The 25300-nt window shown below is 40.5% G+C and overlaps 1 protein-coding gene across 2 annotated transcripts; it reads left to right on the plus strand.

The window, feature by feature from the left end:
- Positions 1–1776: 1776 nt before the first annotated feature.
- LOC134203463 (protein dopey-1 homolog) lies at positions 1777–25051 on the plus strand. Of its 2 annotated transcripts, XM_062678340.1 has the most exons (11): positions 1777–1914; positions 1994–3604; positions 6482–8785; positions 8873–11210; positions 11267–11452; positions 11516–11663; positions 11725–11877; positions 11938–12133; positions 12610–12777; positions 12860–13001; positions 24132–25051. In XM_062678340.1, the coding sequence occupies exons 1-11, from the start codon at positions 1877–1879 to the stop codon at positions 24348–24350; spliced, it is 7503 nt and encodes a 2500-aa protein (XP_062534324.1). In that variant the 5' UTR covers positions 1777–1876; the 3' UTR covers positions 24351–25051. The 2 variants fall into 2 exon arrangements, with proteins under 2 accessions (XP_062534324.1, XP_062534323.1); XM_062678339.1 differs by having other exon boundaries at positions 6482–11210.
- Positions 25052–25300: the final 249 nt, after the last annotated feature.

Consider the following 25300-nt stretch of genomic DNA (forward strand, 5'->3'; position numbering starts at 1 on the left):
TACTAGGGAAGTGGTTGTTAGCTGGGAGCGGTCCTAGCTGTTGAGGAATTTGCAGGAAAAGGCATTGTTTACGTTTGCGAAATTGGCCCTTATGAAACAACCGTGTCGATTTACGGTATACTTCTCAGATTGTAAACTAGTAATACTCATGTTTCTTTTGATAAGTCATAATACACTTCTGCTCGTTTACGCATTGCCGTCTCTGGAATGAAGGTTATCACCGTACTGTACTATCCGTTGTATTCCTGATATGCCACGCTTAACTTATGCTTCCATACTAACAGGAGCCATAGCGTCGGTAATCTCTGGCCAAGCAAGTTGCATTACCTACCTATACCTATGATGGTTGTGTACTCCTTGTTGTCTGGAGAAAACTCGAATGTAATGTCTTGCAAATTGCATATTGAATGCTTGTAATACGTTGTCTTACTTGTTCTCCCTGGCAAAATACTCCGGCATTAAAGTTGCCTCCAGATCAGAGTCAAAGAGACGCCTAAATGCTGTGCCTAAATGATTAATCCTTGGATTTGAACAAAACTCGGCATCTGGCACTGGCATCTTCATTACCTTCCAAAGTATCGTAAGCCGACATTTTTGGGTAAAGTAGTTTTTTTTAGAAAACAAACATAACACACATCAGAAAAGAATATGCCTCAGCACGTTGTGCTCAGAAACGGACACGATCGACATTTTCCGCAATAGGCAAGGCACTACCCGGCTCGCGACGTCGCCGTTAGTAAACAACGACTTGGAAAAGTAAGTTGAACAGAACGTGTTGTAAACAAATCCGATCCATCTATAATCCCTTAGACAAACTCTCTCGGCTTAATTGATGCCTAATTTCTCGGGTACTTATTCAAAAGGACGTATGTGATTTTGTAAACAAAGATATAAACGTCGATTTGTCGCATCTGATGGCACTCCCACGCAAACCATCACCACAGACAGGTAGGGGAACCCTTCGGCTACCTGTTGGTAGTGTTGGTTTGCAAAGGAGTGCCATCAGATTGGATAAATCGACGTTTGAATCTTTGTTTACAAAATCAGATACGTCCTTTTGAATAAGTACCCGAGATTTCTTGCGAGAGATAACATTTGGTATATATCGTTTTTGTGAATTCTCACATTGTACATTGTACGACAAACAAACCGATGTACGGTTTAAATATGTTTTACGAAAAAAATAATTAGGTTAACGCCATAATGCTTTTCTGGTTTAAAAGATTACCCGGTTTGGCATACACTCTACTGTTTGGCGAATCTTCACGCAGGTAGTGTTATCAGCAATCTTCTATTCGCAGCTGCTCAGCAAAAACAGTTACATCACAAATAATCATGTCTTTCCATTTCGGTACTATCGATAGCGTACCGCACAATGCGTCCCAAAGAAGGTCAGTGGCCATCACTGTGGGATCTGTATGCGGCTTTGAAATCTGTTGCTGCCTAGAGCAGCTAAAATTTCGCACACGGACGACGTGCAACTGATAACGGAATCTTGTATTGGCACTGTCGGGTGTCGAACGGATGATGAAATGAAATTGAGTGGGTTCGAACAAAACCTCGCCCAACTACGAATATTATCATTTGGAAATTGGAATGACTCACGTGTGTAAATTGTGCTCGATGGCTGTTTACCTTCGTCAATCTCGGCGCGAGCACGATAAGACCGGTATGGAGTCATACAGACTTTAATTCAATAACCTATCATCATACCCAGTTGCTGCATGTGATATATAAGTGCCTTGTTAGCGTCTGTTTCTATTATCACCTTTTTCACTTGTATCGATACATTCGAGGTGGGAGCATCGATGGAACGAAACCAACAAATGAATGGCATTCAGGAAGTATCTGCTTCGGGAGATGGTTGTTGTTTTGAATGGTCTTCATGGTGCTTCCTCAAAAATTACGCAAAATGTAAAATTTTCCCAATCCAACTTCCGTCAAATTTGCAACCAACTGCTAATTGAAGTTTTTTTTTTCATTTTTTACATAGGGTGAGATCACCGAAGGTAAAAATGGACACCGCCACGGGCTCAGGATTAATGGAGGAGTACGACTTGATGAAGCAATCCAAATATCGGGTGTACATGTCCAACATCGATAAGGCACTGAAGAACTTCGAGTACTCGAGCGAGTGGGCCGATCTGATCTCGGCACTCGGGAAACTAAACAAGGTCATCTCCTCCAACTCACAGTATCAGATAATTCCCAGGCGGATTAAAATTTCGAAACGTTTGGCACAGTGTATGCATCCAGCACTGCCATCCGGAGTGCATCTCAAGGCTCTGGAATCGTACGATGTGATATTCAGCAATATTGGGGTAGACCGACTGGCTTCGGAGCTGTTCATTTATAGTGCGGGATTGTTTCCCTTGCTGGGTTATTCAGCTATGAACGTGAGGCCCACCCTGCTTTCAATTTACGAAAAGTATTTTGTTCCTCTGGGCGAAAAGCTGCGGCCTGCACTCAGTGGTTTTCTGAGTGGCGTATTCCCTGGTCTAGAATCCGGACAGGATCATTTCGAACGAATCAGTTCCCTGCTAGACAAAGTTTGTGCCGCGGTAAAACCAGAATGCTTCTACACCTGCCTGTGGGAATGCATAGTCACAAATGCTTCCGTACGTCTGCCCGCAATCAGCTACGTGCTGGAACATTTTGATAAAAAGCGAGCCTGTTCGGAGCAGAAACAACTGATGGGAGGCAGTGTGGAACTTCTGGTAACCGGTTTGTGTAGCTGTCTCAACGATTCAGTAATATTGGTGCAGCGGAATACTCTGGAGTTTCTGCTCTTGGCATTCCCAATGCATGCAATGATTCTCTCACAACGAGATGTTACAAAACTAGTTAAAACTGCTCTCAATACTATCTTGCGGCGAGACATGTCGCTTAACCGTCGACTCTATTCATGGCTTCTGGGCGCAGATACCAGTCTTGGGAAACATTTGGAAGACATCGGCCACGATGGAGAAACCACCGACCCAAACACCTACTTTGAGACTCACTCAAAGCTAGTTCTTATCAGTGCATATAAACTAATTCTTAGGGCCAGTGTAACGTCCAGCCCGCCAGATCTTAGCCCCTATAGAATACTAATCTCATTGCTCGACAAGGCTGAAATCGGCCAGCGCATACTGGATGACGTGCTGTGCGACATCATCCGTACCATTTCATTGTGCAATGGAAACCTGGAAGTGCAAAAGAATGCCAACGTACTGTTTTCCACGTTCGATCCTTCATACATCTGGAACTATATGACCACCCTCTACCGGGATGGAGCAGCGAAGAAAGATTCGAGGACATCTTCTTCTGGAGGTGACGGTGGGAGTGGCAGAGCTGGCAGCATCAACTTCACCAACATCAAGGACAATATCCGAATAGACGCCGGTCCACCCGGTACGGTTGAGTTGTGCTATCTGACGGAATTTCTACTGGAGACGCTCTCGCTGGAGATCTACAACGAAACGACGCGGGTGTATCTGCCAAAGTTCTTGCTCTCGCTGATCCGGATGTTGACAGTGTACGCAGAGAACATGACCTCCAACGAAGTAGCCGCCTCGCTGCGGCTGTGCGTGAAGATTGTTTCGAAAGTGCAGCCGATGATTATGTGAGTACATTTAGGATTTGTGTTAGAATAAATGTATCTTAGAGTTTATGGCATGGGTTCCTAAACTGTGGGTTGCGACCCCCAGGGGGGTCGTGGATTTATTAACGGTGGATCGCGAAAGACCAATCTTGATTCTTATTGTTGGCACTATTTTGTCCCATAAATCTATGCCAGCTTTTAAATTAGGATCTAACAAATGAATGAATGATTAGAGAACAACACATTTTATGAAGTCAAGAAAGAGTCAAGTCGAGATTTTGGCAATCCAAATCAAATCCATACCAAAATCAAATTCAATCCGAATCCAATCTAAAGCCAAACCAATTTCAATCTAAATCCAAAGTCGAATCCAAATCAAATCCAAACCCAAACCAAATTCAATGCTTATCCAATCTAAATCCAAACCAATTTCAATCTAAATCCATTCCAAATCTAGTTCATATTTAAATCTAATCCAATCCACATCCAATTCAAATTCAAACCAAATCCAAATCGCATCCAAACACAATCCAATCCAACCAAAATCAATTCAAATCTAATTCAAATCAATTCAAATCTAATTCATATCCAAATCCAATTCAAATCCTATCCAAATCCAATCCAAATACAATTCAAATTCGACCCAAATCCAATCCAAATCCCATCCAAATCCAATCCACATCCAATCCAAATAGGATAAAAATTATTGGGATTTTGGCAAATCTAAGACATCTACAAATCCAATCCAAATCCTATCCAAATCCAATCCAAACGCAATCTAAATTCAATCAAAATCCAATTCAAAACTTATTCAAATCCAATATAAATTTAATCCAAATAAGATAAAAAAATGTTGGGATTTTAGTAAATAGGTACAATGATGTATGCAGCCCGTGCGGTAAGACGCGCGGCTACAAGGCAAGACCATGCTGAGGGTGGCTGGGTTCGATTCCCGGTGCCCGATCTAGGCAAGTTTCGGATTGGAAATTGTCTCGACTTTCCTGGGCATAAAAGTATCATCGTGTTAGCCTCATGATATACGAATGCAAAAATGGTAACTTGGCTTAGAAACCGCGCAATTAATAACTGTGGAAGTGCTTAATGGACACTAAGCTGCGAGGCGTCACTCTGTCCCAATGTAATGCCAATAAGAAGAAGAAGTAGACATAAGGCTGAACAAAAAAGTCTGAAAAAGTAAAAACCTTACATAAGGCTGAAATACCAAAAGGCTGAAACTCGAATGGCTGAAAAATCGTGAGAAACTGATTTTAGTGGAAGAATTCATATTTGACGTTAATAGGGGTACAAACTAAAATGATCCGGAACCTTCTTGCGACTTCTTGTTGTCTTACCATTTTCATATGGAGTTCTCTTTTTTAGTCTGTATTTTTAGTCTGTTTAGACCAAAAAAATTAGAGGTAACATAGAAAGGTACAAGACTTTAATGTTCATGGTTCTTGTATTTGGTTTTTTATTCTTGCCAAGATAATTTTCTTATTTTTTATTCTTAATTCTTCTCTTTTCTTCCTTCTTTCTACCTACTTCATTCTTCCTTCTTTTTTATTCCCTTCTTTCATTTTTTTCTTCCTTCTACCTTCTTTCTTCTTCAACCCTTTTTAGTTCCTTCTTCGTTCTACCTTCTTTCTTCTTAGTTCTTGCTTCTTAATTCCTCCTTCCTTGTTCCTATTTCCTTCTTCTGCCTTAATTGTTCCTTCTTTCTTCCTGCTACTTCATTTTCTGTTTTCTTCTTCCTTTTTATCTTTTTTCTTCATTTTTCCCTTTTGCTTTCTTATTTCATCCATTTCCTTGTTTTTTCTTATTTATTCCTTCTTTATTTTCCTTGTTTTTTCTTCCTTCTACTTTCTTCCTTTCTGTCTTCTTTTTTTTACCTTCTTCCATTTCCTAGTTTCTTCTTTCTTTTTTTTTATTCCTATTCTCTATACACTATTCTTTCTTCACTCTACCTTCTTCCTTCTTCTTTCTTCATAAGTTCATCCTTTTTCTTCTTCTTTCTTTCGTCCTTCCTTCTTCTTGCTTTTCTTCCTTTTTCCTTGTCCCCTCCTTCTTTCGTTCCAGTTCTTCAATCTTTCGTCGTTTTTCCTTCTCCATTCTTCCGTCTTCTTTCTCCCTTCTTCCGTCTTCTTTCTTCCTTTTTCCGTTTTCTTTCTTCCTTTTTCCATCTGTCTTCCTTGTTTTATATTGTTTTATCATTATTATTTCTTTCATCTTTATCTTATTTTTTCAATTTTCCTTCTGCTATGTTATTTCTTCAAGCTTTCATCTTTTTTCCTTCTCCCTTCTTCCGTCCTTTTCCTTCTTTTTTCTTTCATCCTTCTTTTTTCTTTCATCCTTCTTCCTGTGCAATTTTTATTCTTTAATCTTTGTTCTTTATTTTCTTTATTTTTTATTAATTATTCTATATTTTTTATTTCTAAAATTAATAAAGAACCTTCTTCTTTATTCTCCATTCTTTATTCTTTGTTTTTTCATCATTCAATATTCAACCACTCAAAACGGTTGGTACAACAAATCGTTTGCTTGGGATTCATATCAGCTCATAAATTTCAGCTTTTAGATACATATTTCAGCATTCTGATACTTTCGGCTTTTTGAAACTTTCGGCCTTTCGGGATTTCAGCCTTTTGAGTTCAGCCTTATGAGTATTCAGCCCTATGATCAGTCTCACGAAATCATTTTTATTCAATTTCTAAAAATCAAAGCCTTTGATACTTGGTGGTCACAAGTAATATGGGATTCTGCTAAGTGGTCGTATGTCCAAAAAGAATTGGAACCTCTGGTCTATGGAATTCACTCAACCAAGTGAATATAAAATTCCTTAATATTATTCTTTTGATACTCGATTTGATTAGTTTGTCTTCATCTCTTCCAATCTACCAGGTCGGAGAAGGTACTTGACCTATCGATCAGCACCCGCAGCAATAGTGTTACCACGGAAGGCCAGGAAGCAAAGGAAACAGTTTCGCTCGAAAAGAGTAATTCAGACTCGAAGATCCACGAAACCTCTCTTCAGGTAGTTCAGGACAGTTCCTTCACTCGATCGAGCTCCAGCCAGGGCCTGAACAAGAAGGGGAAGTACAGCAAAAAATCGAAGAAATCCAAATCCTACACCAAGTTGAGTGATCTGGATCAGAGCACGTCGGCGAGCAAAAGTACCGCCAATGTAAGCGTAATGTCCAACGGGGCGAGTGGATCGCACACGACGATTGCCACGGCAAGCTCAACGCCCAATTTGAAGAACGAAGATGTCACTGGAGGTGAATCGAGTCAGGAGGAGCGGCAGAGTCTGAACAGCGACAAGGAGGACGTCCAGTCGGATATTGTGATTAAGGTTACGAGGCAGATTGCACCGGCCCAGCTGCCAGATTGTCCTATTTTAGAGAAGTGTATCAAACAGTATGTGTTGTTCTATGAACTTTACGTGTGCCGGCAGATCTTCGATGGATCGAATGTGGAATCGATGGGAAGTTCGGCATCATCGTCGGAACAGGTTAGCTTGCAAGACAACCTCTTCATAAATCCGAGCGATAGCAAGTGTTTGTTGAACGACGACGTGTATGTGATAAATGCACTGCAGCCTGAGCTCGAGGACACTTTCCAGACCTTGAAGATTGTGGGGGTGTCCGATAGTAAAAAGTTGAAAGCGATTTTGGCGAAGACGATAGATCGTGAACGAAATAGTGAAGTGTTTGAGCAGTGGAGTGCGACAGATACCGGTACGAAACGAGGCATGTATGAAATAGATTCTCTTTTGGAGAGCAATGAGAAGCTTAAACGAGTGATCAATGCCAGGATATCGGAATCGCTAAGAAGTGCTCTCAAACTGGCATGCAACGTACTGACGGAAATGTCATCTTTTCCGAGCTACGGAAACGATAGTGGTTTTAATGAAAAATGTGATAACATACCAGGCTGGTTAAAAGCACTGACTATTTTGGCTGCGTTCATCGGGGATTTGGACACACAACTGTCTGCCGCGCAGACTCTGATCGACATGATCAGTTTACTGCGGACAAATGATCGAAAGCCCAAATCCAGCAGTTCCGGTACAACGTTTGTGATGATGATGCCCTTGCTAAAGTTGTCCCACGTGCTTTACCTGGAGAAGAAAACAAAGGTGTTCCAGGTGCTAACTAGTATGCTGTGGAACCATCTGGAAGCTGGACGCTCCGAAGCTCGAAACATCAGTGTACTGCTGTACCGAATACACAGCTGCTTGGATCCGAAGTTCACCGAAGATGTCATCATAAGCAAGGTAATCGTGCCGCAGAGAGAAAATAGTGGATCGGACCGTCATAATCTGCACGTGTTTTGGTCCATTCCGGCTCTGTCGACTACGGAACTTAAAATCGAACCAGCAGAATTTCGACGATTCCAACTCCTCTGGAAGCTCGGTCGTGATACCCATCATGGGAAAGAGTTTGAAAAATTGTTATTTCTGATCTTGGACGTGCTAACATTGCCGAGCAATTTGTCGATGCAGGTCACTGTTTCAAAGTGGCTACAGGAAGCATTGGTTCGAGGGGACATGGGACGAATCTTAAAACCTTTGCTAAAGATCCTGCTGAATGAAAGTACAAAACGGATGAGCATCATCTACACGAAACGATACAAACAGGATAACGACACCGGCAGTGAATGGGAGAAGGATCTCGTGGCGGACGGAGACTCGTTTCTGGACAAAGAATGCTTCGCTGTGAGTTCCGAAGATGGGTGCATCCGATATCACATGGATAACGTACTGAGTAAAAAACGTAGTCCAATTAGGACCATTCAAAAGAAAATATTCGGAGTCTCAATCGGCTCAAAGGCCAACAGCAGCCAAGTATCGAATTACATAACGAGCGACAGTTCAAAGGAAGTGGCAGCAACTGCAGCCACAGACGATAACTTCACCAAGATCTCGTTCATTATAAACCCACTGGAGAAGGAGCTGAACGGGAAGAGCCCTAAAGCGTTGCGAAACAGATCTAATTCGATGGGATTGATCGACTGCGAACCGAGTGCGGTGGAGTCGGGATCGCTTCCCAACGGAATCGATAAGAAAGAATTCCATAGGTCTACTTCGGATATTGACGAAGCAAGCGACGGAGATTTCGAACGAAAGAAGGGCCGATTGAGTGAGGGTAGCTACAGTCGATCCACGACGGCAGCGGGTTTTTACGATACTGAAACAATCAAACGGTACGTAGAAGACGGTCCCATCAAGGACTTTGTCAGCATATCGGGTGACCGATTCAAGAATAGAAAAACCTACCTTATCTCTTCCAGCGCTTCGGGCGGGATGTCAATGGATGATGAGGGCTTTGTGTCAACGCTGTCCGAGCGCACTCTAAACTATTCGTTAACGTCCAATGCATCGTCATCCATCACAGCAACGGGGAACGATGCAGAAATTGTGTTTGGAACAGGACCGGGAGATCCCCCAGCGACTGCTTCGGAAACGCCCTCGAGCGGCAGCGTCTTCGGGGGCGATTCGCAACGTAGTAGCAGCAATAGCAAGGACAGCGCTAAGGCCAGAGATGGCGAGCTGTTTGGATTTGGTCGTCGTAAGAACTGGAGAAATTTGTCCAAATTATATCCGTTCCACACCCATTTCCTAATTTATGAATCAATATTCAATACCAAACAGATTCTTTACACCTTGGAGACGTTGAAGAATATTTTAGTGAATGATAACAGGTTCTTCCTTTGCCTTTCCGTTACAACTTCGGTTTCGAGCAGTCAGATTCGGAACTTACTGGTACGGCATCGAAGGAACGTTTTCGGCAAAAGTTTTACTGATGGACACGACGAAGCTGAGTATCAAAGCATGTACAGAGGATGTATGTACTTGGAGGTCATCGTGACGCTTTTACTTTACTATACTCGAAGCTATTATCAAAAGGACGAAGAGCTGAAGGCTCAACCCTCCAAAGACGATCTGAATGGGAACTCCAAAATTCAACTGGAATGTATAAAACTGATGACTAAAATTTTCTCTGAACTCCTGACAATCGTCAAGGATGTCGGTAAAAACTTGGCAAATTACATCGCCGATCTGATGGAGAAATGTAAAGTTCAGAAAATTCTTCTGTACTGCTTGACGTCGTCGGTCAACTATTTTACGTCGCCTCAATGTTACACTTACTCCGACGAGATCTTAGTTTTCAATGATCCGGAAAGTTCTCGTCTCTACGCAGAAGCCTACCAGATCGAACTGCTCAATCTTATTTTAGCCGTAATCAAATTAGAACACGAAATCATGATTCAGAGAAATGACGAACGATTCAATGAGGGCATCAAGAACGTCCTTTCCAGCAACTCTCCGACGCGACATGCCCCCGAGAACAAACGCATCTACAAGTACATTCCTAATCAGCTGGTTAGTCAACAACCCATGTTCTTATCGGCTGTCTTATCTGCGCTGCATTCGGATAAGTTGAAACACATCCATAAAAGTTGGACCGACATGATAACATCCTGCCTCACCTATCTCCCCTTGAACAATCTGACCAACATCGTCATCAGCATTATCCATCAGCTGTGTGCAAACTTGGACCGCATCACCAAACGGGATAGGATTCACAACCAGTGTACCGATTACATTGTGTCCCAGCTGGAGGCCATCACAGTATTATCGCACTACTGTCTGTTAGACAGCTCCCAGCAAATCTCCCTGGCGAACGTTTTCAGTCCCTCGAGCAATCTTACTTCCCCGTCTACTAACTCCGGTCAAATCATTAACAGTATCGTGAACGTGTTTCTCTCTTCCTCTCTTTTGAACGAGAACCAAGCCAAAAGGAGGCACCAAAAGGGGCCCAGAACTGCAAGCCTTAGTCTACTGCCCCGGAGCGTTATCACCATTGCCACGCTCTGGGAAACCAGCATTAGCGAGTTCCGACACGTGAAGCACCAGCTGCTAGAATTTCTTAGTCCAATCTCACTGCACTACGGCACAAACTTTCTCACTGCCATTTCTGTCGCTTGGTACGAACGCAGTAGTGACATATTCAACACCGCAATCCCAATAGATAGCATCTCGGCCGACGGTAACGCCGACGGCATCGATTTCTTCGAGGTCATGGCCAAAGCATTACCTCAAGCGAACGAGAATCAACTTTTGCTCGTCAAGTTAATCTCCGGTATTCGGATCATGTCGGTTGATTCGTTCATCCAAACCATGCACCAAGTCATAAAATCTCCCCCACAAATCTACCAACCTCCCGTTGGGTTCAACATCGAGGTCAGTGCCCTAGAGTTGTTGTTCTTCTACCTGCAGAGCGTTGCTCAAGCCCATTTCAATGACTGCTGGAGTTCACTGTATGCTCTGCTCAAAGACTGCCTCTCGCTGCAAATCCCGGCCCAATTCGTCGCTCTGTCCATCCTGAACGAGTTTGTTCAGCGGTGCTCGGTGATTCCTTTTGCGGATAAAAAGGATCTACGGGATCTGCACGACGTCACGCAGCGGTTGGTGGAAGCCATCTCCAATGTGGCGGGTTCGTGTTTGGAACAAACCACCTGGCTGCGGCGAAATCTTTCGGTGAAGGAAGAGTTTAGCTCGATCGAGAGCACTAAGGACGGGCTGCTGATGCCATCCAATCAGCACTACTCCATTCAGGCGCAATCGGTAAATGTTAATTGATAAAGTTTGGTTATGCTTTGGAAATAATAATTTACTTTTAGATTCTGGCAAGCATTCTCGCGCCGTTGTTAGACGTGGTGTTCAGTTCCCAGGAGAAGGACAAGGTAACCGCGGTGGTGACCGGCGTTATGTACAACATTGTGCCTTATCTAAAAACTCACACGGTAAAGAACATTCCGACGTTCCACGCGTGCTCTCACTTGCTGGCGAGTTTGAGTACCTATCAGGTAAAATTAATTTGAATCATAGTTTCAATGTATGACATTATAAGCCATTGTTCATTCCAACAGTATACTCGGAAGGCATGGAGAAAGGACGCCCTTGATCTGTTGCTGGATGCAACCTTCTTCCAGTTTGACAGCCGCTGCTTGCCCTATTGGAAAACTATCCTCGATAGTTTGATGACCTGTGATAATACCACTTTTAGAGATCTTATGAGTTCGTTCACTTCTTTATTCTTTTAGGAAGAATTATCTCAGCCTTTTGTTGTTTCTTTCAGATCGCTTGCCACTAGCACAAACCGGATCGCTAAACATATTCACTTCTAAGGAGCAGGAATATGAACAACGGGCTCTGCTATTGAAGCGATTGGCCTTCGTCATTTTCTGCAGTGAAGTGGATCAGTACCACAAATATATGCCGGAGATTCAAGGTAATATTTACTATGCACACTCGTCTACTTTGCATATCGTGATAATACCGCATTTTGTAGAACAACTTGCCAACAGCCTAAGACTACCCCAGGTTGTACCCCTAATACAGTCGGCGGTATTCCTCTGTTTCCGGGTGCTACTTTTGCGGATGTCGGCCGACAACGTAACTAGTCTCTGGCCGATCATCATCGCCGAAATGGTTCAGGTGTTCCTTTCCATCGAACAAGAACTGATGACAGATACTGAGGAATTTAGGTAAGTAGCATAGGATATTTATTAGTATTTTTTCTCTATTTAATACCTTTGTCTAAACTTTACGCTACCAGTAGTTCAAATACATCGCAACTCTTATCAGCACCTAATACGCAAGCTTCTGTAAATATAATTCGCCTATCGTTTCAAACTCTGAGTCTACATCTACAGAGGAAAACATCCACAAACACAAAAACATTCTCGTTGACAGTAGAATATTTGCTTTCCCCTGTTGGGCTTTCAAAATTTTGCACCAAAGAAATGTTCGAATTTTCACCTGTCGATATTTTGTCTCTTTTTCTTTACTGCTCCGATCACTGTTCCCAATGTTCAAACAGGTCGCAATCGAGGTAAGAACTTGGTCCAAACTCTAGGGCGATGGTTTAGGGAAAATTGCGCTCCATGATCAGGGACCTCATCCATGCCAGAGATGAATGTTCAGCTTTTCTAACTGATAGTTCGTTATCCTCCTGTTTCAGCCAACATATTCGGATGCTGTCCGGATTGGACACGGCGTGGGTAACCAACACAAACAACGGACTGTACTCGTACGGGCATCCGCACTGGAGAATGGTACAGCTGGAAACCGCTAAGCTGCTGGAGCTGGGTTGTGTCCTCCCGGCGACCATTCTGCCACACTTCCAAATGTAGGTATCCCTCTCTGCTGATTCGTAATATTTTCTAGGCTGGTCAACTGAATATATAATGATGTTTCCAATGGCCTTTTAGGTACCGCTGGGCGTTCGTCAGTAGCCAAAACGAACACTTACTAAGGCCGGGAAGCTACGATGAAGCGAAAAGTATTGCTTTCATACCGCACGTGACCCGAATATCGCAGTTGATGGACTTCCGATACACGTCACATTCACCGGTAAGTAACATAATTATTATTCAAATTTTAAACAAGCCTTAATATAAAAAATCGTTATGTAAAGATGAAAACATACGTTCGTTTGATAATGGCCAGTTTGACGTACAATTCGCATTTGCTATGGGCTGATTCAGTTCCGCAAAAGTCAAAATTGTGTCATCGAAAACAAGTTGTATGGGGCGCAGTTGTATGGAAAAACGCAAACTTCATCCCATCGAGTGAGATCAAGATTTTTCTGAATCATTTTGGGACCCTAATTACCACTGTGCAAAATATGGGCTCGATTGGTTGCGTCCTCGCTTTTCACATCGCATTTATAATTTATAAGGAGATAAGTATGGAAAACCGTACTTTTTTACATTTTTGCTCTTAGCAGCTTAAATTTCAATCAATTTTTTGCCAGGACTACCGGACAACAGAGGTACGCCGTTTGCCATAAAGGGTATCCATCCAGTCGGGATAACCGGAAAAAGCGGGGAAAAAATCAGAAATTGGACCCGACCGGGAAAAAATCGGGAAAATGTGAGAAATCATGAAACCAATCGGGAAATTGAACTGTCGATCAAATCATAAACATTTGATGTTGGGTCATTAGGCTAAAGGCCATTAGGTCGAATGGTCATTAGGCCGAACGGTCATTGGGCCAAATGACCATCAGGCCGAATGAGAACTGCGGATTGAGAAGTGATTAGTGCGAAATGAGGAAGAAGTAGGACGGAAGAAGAAAAAAGGAGGAAGAAGTAAGAAGGAAGAAGGAAGAAATAAGAAGGAAGAAGGAAGTAGAAAGAAGAAAAAAGGAAGAAAGCTGAGGGAAAGAGCAAGAAAGAAAGAAGACATAATTTAGAAGGAAGAAGAAAAAAGGAAGAAACAAGAAGAAAGAAAGAAGCAACAAGAAAGAAAGAAAAAAAGGATAAAAGAAGAAAGAAGAAGGGTGGGGAAAAGAAGAAAAAAGAAAGAAGGAAGAGGAAGAATGAAGGAAGAAAGAAGGAATAAGAATGCAGAAAGAAAAAAGAAGCAGGGAGAAGACATAAGGAAGAGCGATAAAGAAAAAAAAATAAAGTAGAAGGAAAAAGAAGACAGATAGAAAAAGGAAGATGTAAGAAGGGAGGAGGAAGAAGGGGTGAAGTGAAGAAAGAACTCCTCATTCTTCACTTTTTTGCTTCTATTTGCTAATTCGGCCTAATGGAGTTCGAGATTTCTCCTGTTTCGGACGGCAGAAAAATCGCACGATCGGTCGAAATATTGTGTTCTGCATTGCGCGGCCGGTAATAAAAATCAGTTCAGTTCGAGATTTCTCTTATTTCGGACAGCAGAACGATCGCGGTCGGTAATTAAAATCAGTTCGGTGCGAGATTTCTCTTGTTTCGGACGGCAGAACGATCGCGCGATCGGCCGAAATATTGTGTTCTGCATTGCGCGGCCGGTAATAAAAATCAGTTCAGTTCGAGATTTCTCTTATTTCGGACAGCAGAACGATCGCGCGATCGGTCGAAATATTGTGTTCTGCATTGCGCGGTCGGTAATTAAAATCAGTTCAGTGCGAGATTTCTCTTGTTTCGGACGGCAGAACGATCGCGCGATCGGCCGAAATATTGTGTTCTGCATTGCGCGGCCGGTAATAAAAATCAGTTCAGTTCGAGATTTCTCTTGTTTCGGACAGCAGAACGATCGCGCGATCGGTCGAAATATTGTGTTCTGCATTGCGCGGCCGGTAATAAAAATCAGTTCAGTTCGAGATTTCTCATTTCGGACAGCAGAACGATCGCGGTCGGTAATTAAAATCAGTTCAGTGCGAGATTTCTCTTGTTTCGGACGGCAGAACGATCGCGCGATCGGCCGAAATATTGTGTTCTGCATTGCGCGGCCGGTAATAAAAATCAGTTCGGTGCGAGATTTCTCTTGTTTCGGACGGCAGAACGATCGCGCGATCGGTCGAAATATTGTGTTCTGCATTGCGCGGCCAGTAATAAAAATCAGTTCAGTTCGAGATTTCTCTTATTTCGGACAGCAGAACGATCGCGGTCGGTAATTAAAATCAGTTCAGTGCGAGATTTCTCATTTCGGACGGCAGAACGATCGCGCGATCGGTCGAAATATTGTGTTCTGCATTGCGCGGCCGGTAATAAAAATCAGTTCAGTTCGAGATTTCTCTTATTTCGGACAGCAGAACGATCGCGCGATCGGTCGAAATATTGTGTTCTGCATTGCGCGGTCGGTAATTAAAATCAGTTCGGTGCGAGATTTCTCTTGTTTCGGACAGCAGAACGATCGCGCGATCGGTCGAAATATTGTGTTCTACATTGCGCGGCCGGTAATTAAAATCAGTTCAGTGCGAGATTTCTCTTGTTTCGAACGGAAGAACGATCGCGCGAACGAAGAAATAAGAAGGAAAAAGGAAGTAGAAAGAAGAAAAAAGGAAGAAAGCTGAGGGAAAGAGCAAGAGCGACAGCAACAGAGGTACGCCGTTTGCCATAAAGGGTATCCATCCAAAAGCGGGAAAAAAATCAGAAATTGGACCAGACCGGGAAAAAAACAGGGAAAATGTGGGAAATCATGAAACCAATCGGGAAATTGAACTGTCGATCAAATCATAAACATTTGATGTTGGGTCATTAGGCTGAAGGCCATTAGGTCGAACGGTCATTAGGCCAAATGACCATTAGGCCGAATCAGAACTGGGGATTGAGAAGTTAGTAGTGCGAAATGAGGAAGAAGTAGGACGGAAGAAGAAAAAAGGAGGAAGAAGGAAGTAGAAAGAAGAAAAAATGAAGAAAGCTGAGGGAAAGAGCAAGAAAGAAAGAAGAAATAATTGAGAAGGAAGAAGAAAAAAGGAAGAAACAAGAAGAAAGAAAGAAGCAACAAGAAAGAAAGAAAAAAAGGATAAAAGAAGAAGGGTGGGGAAAAGAAGAAAAAAGAAAGAAGGAAGAGGACGAATGAAGGAAGAAAAAGGAATAAGAATGCAGAAAGAAAAAAGAAGCTGGGAGAAGACATAAGAAAGAGCGATAAAGAAAAAAAATGAAGAAGATGGAAAAAGACGACAGATCGGTCGAAATATTGTGTTCTGCATTGCGCGGCCGGTAATGAAAATCAGTTCAGTTCGAGATTTCTCTTATTTCGGACAGCAGAACGATCGCGGTCGGTAATTAAAATCAGTTCAGTGCGAGATTTCTCTTGTTTCGGACGGCAGAACGATCGCGCGATCGGCCGAAATATTGTGTTCTGCATTGCGCGGCCAGTAATAAAAATCAGTTCAGTTCGAGATTTCTCTTATTTCGGACAGCAGAACGATCGCGCGATCGGTCGAAATATTGTGTTCTGCATTGCGCGGTCGGTAATTAAAATCAGTTCAGTGCGAGATTTCTCTTGTTTCGGACGGCAGACGCAGAACGATCGCGTGGTAATAAAAATCAGTTCAGTTCGAGATTTCTCTTATTTCGGACAGCGATCGGTCGAAATATTGTGTTCTTCATTGCGCGGCCGGTAATAAAAATCAGTTCGGTGCGAGATTTCTAGTGTTTCAGGTATTGCGCTTTGATCCGGTCAAGACAAGTGCGATCTTCTATAGCTTGCAGTAGCCATCGGCAAAGTCAGTACAGTGCGCGTGTTATTCATCGCGAGCCGGAGAAAAAAAATATCTTTTTGATATTCGGCGGATAATGCGCTTGTATTGCGCTTTGTTCCGGTCAAGTAAGGGCAAGTAAGTACAGAATACTGCACGTCGGTTCGGTCGTCAAAAACTCGATCCTTTACAGTTTGCATATGCCTTGGGCAATTTCTGTGCGATTCGATTCATGACACTTTGATTATCAGCCGAACGCCCTACCAACTGCACCAGATACGCTTGCCGTTGCAGCAAGATGTTAAAATTGAATGACATTCTACCAAGTCACCAATGATTGCTTTGTCTCAGCATTTCAGGTCCCAACCAAAACTATTCGATGACGATCATTGAAAAGCAATGGTAACTTGTTCGATGGAAATGCTTGCCAGCGTGCAAATCTTTGTAATAAGGCAATCAATTAAGCAAATTAAAATGTGAATCCACTCCTCAATTTTCTACAATTTTTATTTAATGCCCGCTTAAGATTTAATACCTTGCTATACTAAAATGAGTGTGTAGCTGCAACTTCCCGACAAATTCAATCCAAAAAAATATTTGGTTGTAGATTCCATAGGCCTTTTATCAATGAAAAATGTTGATTTTGAGTATCTCGAAGGACAAAATCTGTTGAAACACGTAGAAGATCTGTTCCGATTATAACACAATGTTCTACAAAGTTTTTGAGGATAGGTATGCATGGTGACCAGCGAACCGGGAAAACCGGGAGAACCGGGAAAAAACCGGGAATTAAAAATCACCGGGAAAATGTCGGGAAATATGCGGGAAATTAAATAACCACCGGAAAAATTTTCAAATCTGCATTTGTCTCTTTATAAAAAATGGTGCAGTAGTCTCAAACATCATTATTGGTCGACTCATTTACTCATTCCATTCTATTTCAAAGTTTACAAATTTCTAAAGTAGATCATGTATTTATGAAGACCCTAGATACCCCATTCAATCGAGGATCAATCGTCACCAAAGTTGAGTTATTAATTACAACTCCGGGTTACTTATACCCAGAACATGAGCAATAAACTTTGATCGATTAGCATCGATTTTTTTGTATTAAATCTGATTTGAACTTTCATTAATTTTTAATTATTCATTCGATTTGTCCAATCGATTGTCCAAATAAAAATATTTGGCATTCTTTCTCTTTTATTTCAAATATTGAAACTTTTCCAAAGCCATTCAAAAAAGCGTTTTTCCACCTCCATTTTCAACAATAATCCTGTATTCTACAAAAAAATCAAATTTGTCTTTCACGATCCTCATGATCCATCAAAGAGTTGAGACGATGGAAATTTGATTCACGGTTATACATTTTATTAATTCGTAACATCATATGAGGTTTAAGTTTGGTATTTTTGTTTACGGACGATCTATACTTACAAACGTTAACAAGAATATGGACTTTCGATTAATAGAACATTGTACACATGTTCTTAGACAATTAGGTTTATTATCAAATTGTTGAATGGTTTGAATAAATGCGATACAGAGGAGATATTTAAACATTTTATTTTTTTATATTTTTCGATATTTTTATGCAGAATTATTCTATTATAGCAATGGCTAAATAATTTGTCATGAGTTCATACTTACTAGAATAAAAAAAAATCAAACTAATTAAGTAAAAAAAATAGTATTATTCAGCCAGCAAAAATCACTCTTTTACATTTAATTGTGCAGTTGCAGTATATTTTTATATGGAAATTCTTCTCTATTTTTGATATTTATGAATTCGTGGGTTTTTGAATTTTTTCTAATACTTATATATTTTTTTGTACCGGGAAATTTTCCATAATACCGGGAGAAAACCGGGAAATAACCGGGAATTTGAAATTCAAAATTCACTGGCCACCCTGCGGTATGGCTTTCATTTAGTTGTTGTTGCAATAAATTTCGTTCATCCTACTCAGAGTTACGATTTTTTTAGGGGCAAAATCATGCCAAAAACACTAAATCGATTTGAAGCACACCTAAATTTCAACCAATTGAGCTGAAATTTTCACCAGAAGTCTATCTTAGCATAAGAATTGTGAATACCAGTTGACCGGTCGATTTTAAGAAACTTTTTGAAATTTGAACAGATCTATTGGGCATGCATGGTGACTATTGTCCATGCTCGGTTCATATACACGTCGAACGATCTGGTATTGTTGTAGTTTGTGCGGACGGGAAGTAAATCAATAGATATACGTTTGGTCGTGTCGTGTCAATCATTCAGTTGATTCTTTGTGCAATTTCACTGATTCTGGTCAATCACGGAGTAGCAACCATAGATATGTGTAGTCAGTCAAAGCTAAGCTAAGCTAAGCTATTTGCTAATTCGGCCTAATGGCCATTCGGCCTAATGACCATTCGCCAGGCCAAATGGCCTGACACCGCACAGTGGGGAAAAAGCGACCCAAAAAGGTACCTATTTATTCCTTAAGGGAAAATTCACGACAAATCGATTGGTGCTATTTTCGTTCACCGGAAATTATGAGAACTGGCCGTTTTGCCCCATTTACCCCTAAAAAACATATTTTTTCTATGGGAGCTATACTTAAAAAACGATTGCGGCTAACTACTCCTATGTTTACTAATGCTAATTTTGTAGAGAATACGTATGGTAAACAATCCGGCCCAGGGTCGTGACTGGAAGGGGCTGTTTTGCCCCATTTTCCTCTGAAAAATGCATTTTTTCTATGACAGCTACTCTTTAAAACCAATTGCGGCTAACTTCCCCTATGTTTTCTGATGCTATTTTAGTAGAGAATAAATATGGTACGTATTTCGACCACAAATCATGATTACAAGTGGCTGTTTTGCCCCATTTACCCTTAAAAAACATATTTTTTATATGGCAGCTATACTTAAAAATCGATTGCGGCTAACTAATCCTATGTTTTCTAATGTTAATTTTGTAGAGAATACGTATAATAAATATTCCGGCCCCGGGTCGTGACTAGAAGGAGCTGTTTTGCCCCATTTTCCTTTGAAAAATGCTTGTTTTCTATGACAGCTACTCTTTAAAAACGATTGCAGCTAACTACCTCTATGTTTTCTAATGCTATTTTAGTAGAGAATAAGTATGGTATGCATTCCGACCCCAAATCATGACTGCAAGTGGCTGTTTTGCCCCATTTACCCCTAAAAAACTTATTTTTCCTATGGCAGCTATACTTAAAACCCGATCGCGGCTAACTACTCCTATGTTTTCTGATGCTAATTTTGTTGAGAATGCATATGCCATACACACCGAATCTAAATCGCAACTGAAAGGGCCCGTTTTGCGCCATGTACCCCTGGAAAACGTATTTTTTCTATGGCAGCTATACTTAAAAACCGATTGCGGCTCACTACTTCTATGTTTTCTGATGCTTATTCGGTAAACAATACGTATGGTGTATATTCCGGCCCTAGATCGTGACTGGAAGTGGCTATTTTGCCCCACTTTCCTCTAAAAGTAGCATTTACTCTATGTTACGATTTAAAACCGATTGCGTATAACTGATTCTATTTTTTCTGATACTAATTTTGTAGAGAATACGATTGGTATGTATTCCAGCCCAGGATCGTGACTGGAAGTGCACTTTCCTATAAAAATGCATTTTTCCGCGACAGCTGCATTTTAAAAACAATTATCATTAATATCTTTTATGTTTCGAAATGCAAATGCAAATTCAGTCTTTATTACGAATGGTACATATCTTGTTATGTCTTGACTGAACTATTCAAAAACGGGTTGTCATGATCTAAGGCAGGCATATACACCATACGTTTCTCTACTAAATTACCATCAGGAAACATAGAAATAAATAGTCGCATTCGGTTTTAAATCGTTACTGTCATAGAAAAAATGCATTTTGTAGAGGAAAATGGAGCAAACAGCCACGTTCAGTTTCGATCTAGATCCGGAACGTATAACATATGTATTCTCTACAAATTTCGAAATTAGAAAACAAAAAAAAAGTTAGTGGCAAATGGTTTAAAGAATAGCTGTCATAGAATAAATGCATTTTTTAGAGGAAAATGGGGCAAAACAGTTACTTCTAGTCGTAATCTTGGACCGGAATATATACCATACTTATTTTCTACACAATCAGCATAAGAAAAAAAAAATGGTTATTCGCAATCGATTTTAAATCACAGCTGTCATAGAGAATATGCATTTTTAGAGGAAAATGGGGCAAAACAGCCCCTTCAAGTCACGATTCAGGGCCGGAAGATATACAATACGTATTCTCTACAATATTAACCTTAGAAAACATAGGAGTAGTCAGCCACAATCAGTTTTTAAGTATAGCTGCCATAGAAAAATGTGTTTATTAGGGGTAAATGGGGCAAAACAGCCACTTGCAGTCATGATTTGGGATCGGAATACATACCATACTTATTCTCTACTAAAATAGCATCAGAAAACATAGGATTAGTTAGCCGCAATCGGTTTTTAAGTATAGCTGCCATATAAAAAATATGTTTTTTAGGGGTAAATGGGGCAAAACAGCTACTTACAGTCATGATTTAAGGTCGGAATACAAACCATACTTATTCTCTACTAAAATAGCATCAGAAAACATAGGAGTAGTTAAAGAGTAGCTGTCATAGAAAAAAATCATGTTTCAGAGGAAAATGGGGCAAAACAGCCAGTTGACCCAGGGCCGGAATATTTACCATACGTATTCTCTACCAAATTAACATTAGTAGACATAGGAGTAGTTAGCCGCAATCGGTTTTTAAGTATAGCTCCCATATAAAAAAATATGTTTTTTAGGGGTAAATGGGGCAAAACAGCCACTTGCAGTCATGATTTAGGGTCGGAATGCATACCATACTTATTCTCCACTAAAATAGCATTAGTAAACATAGGAGTAATTAGCCGCAATCGGCTTTTAAGTATGGCTCCCATAGAAAAAATATGTTTTTTAGGGGTAAATGGGGCAAAACGGCCAGTTCCCATAATTTCCGGTGAACGAAAATAGCACCAATCGATTTGTCGTTAATTTTCCCTTAAGGGAGGGTATTTCTCTACCGCAGCAAGTTGACGCAATAAATAGGTACCTTTTTGTGTCACTTTTTCCCCACTGTGCACCGTCTGGCAATAGTATGAGTTCATTCGAGTTCCGCATATCATCTCTGAAAGTTTCTGAATTATAAGGCTGTTCCTTTTTTTACAAATTAGGTTTAAAAAAGAAGTACGAATAGTCCTCCTGATCTGTAAGGTCAAACGTATTTTGGACGGACATCTCATTGCGTCGGTGGATTCATTGAAAACATTTTTTTTTTTCAAAACAATCGAAATTTAAGTTTTGATCGTTTTCTAAGCTGTTGTATGATTTGATTAGGTGGATTATATTGCTCTAACATCTACGTTTTTTTTCTTTGAGCTGTTTGTAGTCAACTTTTGAACGCATAATGCACTACTTATACCATGACCTGCCCTAGTTCCGCGCATCGCCTAATACCGTGGTTTTCATCAAAAAATCAGAACCTGGCTATCATGGACATCGTATTATTTGGTGAAATGTTCAAACATATTATGCGGAATTAGGGCAGGTCACGGTACACGAGTGAATCACACCACAAATTGAAACATTTTCATCCTGGATCTGAACCAGTTGCTAGAAATTAATGAGGATATTTCTCGAGGAACTCGAAGACCAATGCATTCTCAAGAGTTTCTAATGGAACTTTATTGATGAATATCATCAAAAGTTTCAAATTTTGATAAATAATTTCAGATGATTTTTTCATGGAATTCGATTAGTGGTGGGGGAACTTGATCAGCTTTCGAACCATTTTTAATTAGGGAGCGGGACCATTTGGGCAGTACCCCTTATTCCCGTCCGCAACGTTAATAACTCGACCGCGTTCCAACCAAATGGCTTGATTTTTTTGTACATCACTAGATATCGACAGAAACTAACCAGGTACTAAAAAACAAGCAATTCGGTTGTAATGCGCTCGAGTAATGAACGTTGGGACGGGAATAGGGGGTACTGCCCAAATGGTTCTCTACCCTATTTTGTTAAAAAAAAATCTACTCAGTTATAGAAAACCCCCCTGACAATAATAGAACAAAACCTGCCAAAGCCGTCATTCCCCCTATAACCTTTTCATTTTTTGATAAAATCACTCGCGGTTTTTCGGAGCCTCATCGCAATAATGTTAAGATTGTCACTAATGAGCGGAATGGAATGATTACTGAGCGATCTGATGAATAATTATGGATCAGTTTAATAATGTACAGAGGAATATTAGAATTCATCAATTTTACAATCAAACCTACATGCCAAACACTGTCAAATGCTTTCTCTATATCATGAATAACCTAATAACTTAATAACTGATGATTGGTTGAATGCCCATGGCGAAAACCAAATTGCTCATCAGCAAAAATAGAATTACCTAATATTTTTAATAATTTTAAACAGTTTGCTTATTGAAGGAAGCAAATTGATTGGGCGATAACTAGAAGCCTCAGCATAGATTTTTGTCCGGCTTTTAAATTGGAATGACTTTGTCATTTTTCCATTTATCTGGCAAGTATGCCAATTGAAAACATTTGTTAAATAAACTAACTAAAAAGGATAAAAAGCTCTCAGAAACTTTTTTGATAAGTATGTAAAAAATGCCATCATCACCCGGGGCTTTCATATTTTATATATTTTCTAGTAATTAAATCATCCAAACCGTTCATCCAAATAAGTTCCCAACGAAAGGTCAAAACATTCTCTTGATTGATAATGTCTTCGAAGCGCCGTGTAACCTGATCCTCAATTGGACTAGACTAGACCTAGACCAAAATTATGGGCACTCTCAACTGCTGAGTAAGTTTTTGAGCCTTTTCGCCATTTGTTTATAAAATTTTATTTCCCTCTTAATGCGCTAGAATTGACTTATGAAGATTTTTTAAAAAGAATTTTCGGTAATTTCCAAAAGGGTTTCGAACGAACGAAGGGATCCAACTTTGAAACATTATTCTCAAAGTTGGTTTTTCTCAGAATAGCGAAACGTTTTTTTAACTTCTTGCAAATTTCACCAAATAACTTTCAACGCGGGATCTGGAGTTCTTTGGTAGGTATTGCCTTCGTCTTACATAGCTGAAGATCGTCGTCAATAATAATGGAGTTGAATTTAATTTCACATTTAGGCTTCGATAATTAAATTTGTCAAAGATACGAGAGCATTATCAATATCACTTTTGGTATCTAGAGGAATATCGACATCAAAATTCCCATCGATATAAGTTTTATATAAATCCCAATCAGATGATAATTAAAAGTAGAGCTAATTGGATTATTAATGGCTTTTTGTAAGATATCAAACGTCACAGGAAGGTGATCAGAGTCAAAGTCAGCATGAGTTACCAATTGGCCACACAGCTGACTTGAATCCGTTAAAACTAAATCAATCGTCGAAGGAGTTTCATTAGAAGAAAAACAAGTTGGTCCATTGGGATTCGTTGCGAGAACGCTCTAATAATATGCTCATTAACGTATGGACTGACACTAATTCGCCGCTAATCTCATCAACAGAAGGCCCAAACCACCAAGGGCAGCCACATCATGCTAACCTGCCAGTCGATCAACACCCTGCAGGATCTGTACAGTTTCTTCTCGACGCTGTCGATGCGATGGCCTTCGCACATCTCCTACACGGCCGACACGGAAAAGGACACCAAGAGCTGCCTCGACGAGGTGGAGAAAGTGCTGGCACTGGACTTCCTCGAAAAGATGCCGTCAACGGTTAAGTAGGAGCGCGCACTGGGAAATACGGTCGCCATCTGCGTTCGGACTTGTGTTCGTTTCGGGATGGGGCGTGTCTTTGAGCAGCAGTATTGTATATGTGACCGACTAGTTTATGAAATTCGTGATTTGTGATCCTTTAGATACTTCTTTTTTTTAATTGTTGATTAGTCCCCCTCTCTATTATTGATCATGTACAGACGAAATTTACAAAATTAACGCTATTTATTCTAAATTATTTTTAAGTGATAGTCTGTAAATAAAATAAGCCACGTGTGGTGGTAATGACTATAAAAAAGGCCAACGTTTGTACTCTTCTGAGTAGTGAAATGTGAAAAGTGATATGACGGAAGAGGAGATTTAGCACACAAGGTGAAGATGGATACGCACTTCACGACTAAGCTTACAAAAAGCTGTTCAGAGATCTAATTTAAAACAAACGTCTAAATAAGAAATCTATGGAGCGTGGATTCTGCATGTTAAGCTAGCTTATTTTTTCAATAGTTGCAGAAGTTCCTTGAATATATATATAATAGCAAATCAAAAATTGAGTATCGAAAGAAAAAAAAAAGATTCAGGATAAGAGAACAGTAATTTTTCGGAAAGTAAGATACAATCTAGTGATCAACCATGGCGCAGTGAATGCTAAATAGATATGTGATTACCTAAATATATTTTTAAAACATTTGCGATTGTTTTAAAAATGTTAATATTGGTATTTTTACTGCCGATTGTGGTGTATCACATTATTTCAAAAAAATGTTCCTAAGTCAATATTTACGAGTCTACAGAGGAAATCAACATCAACTGGGAAAACGCCGAACGGAGAGCGATTTGTTGATCCACCATTTTATGCACCTGGAAAAGTTGACCTCATCATCGGCAACGAGACCTTTTTCGACCGTTATCAGCGGCTAGAGACCGTACTGTTCTCGACACCACACATACCGTTTTTAGAA

Source organism: Armigeres subalbatus, unplaced genomic scaffold (assembly GCF_024139115.2).
Source record: "Armigeres subalbatus isolate Guangzhou_Male unplaced genomic scaffold, GZ_Asu_2 Contig1862, whole genome shotgun sequence".
Taxonomy (NCBI): Eukaryota; Metazoa; Arthropoda; class Insecta; order Diptera; family Culicidae; genus Armigeres; species Armigeres subalbatus.

Excerpts from the sequence above, each read along its gene's own strand:
- LOC134203463 (XM_062678339.1), top strand. The coding sequence starts at position 1,877 with ATGGTCTTCATGGTGCTTCCTCAAAAATTACGCAAAAT. Across the intron at positions 11,453-11,515 it reads CGAGTTTGAGTACCTATCAG|TATACTCGGAAGGCATGGAG; the intron begins GTAAAATTAATT and ends TCATTCCAACAG. Across the intron at positions 12,778-12,859 it reads ATTCTGCCACACTTCCAAAT|GTACCGCTGGGCGTTCGTCA; the intron begins GTAGGTATCCCT and ends ATGGCCTTTTAG.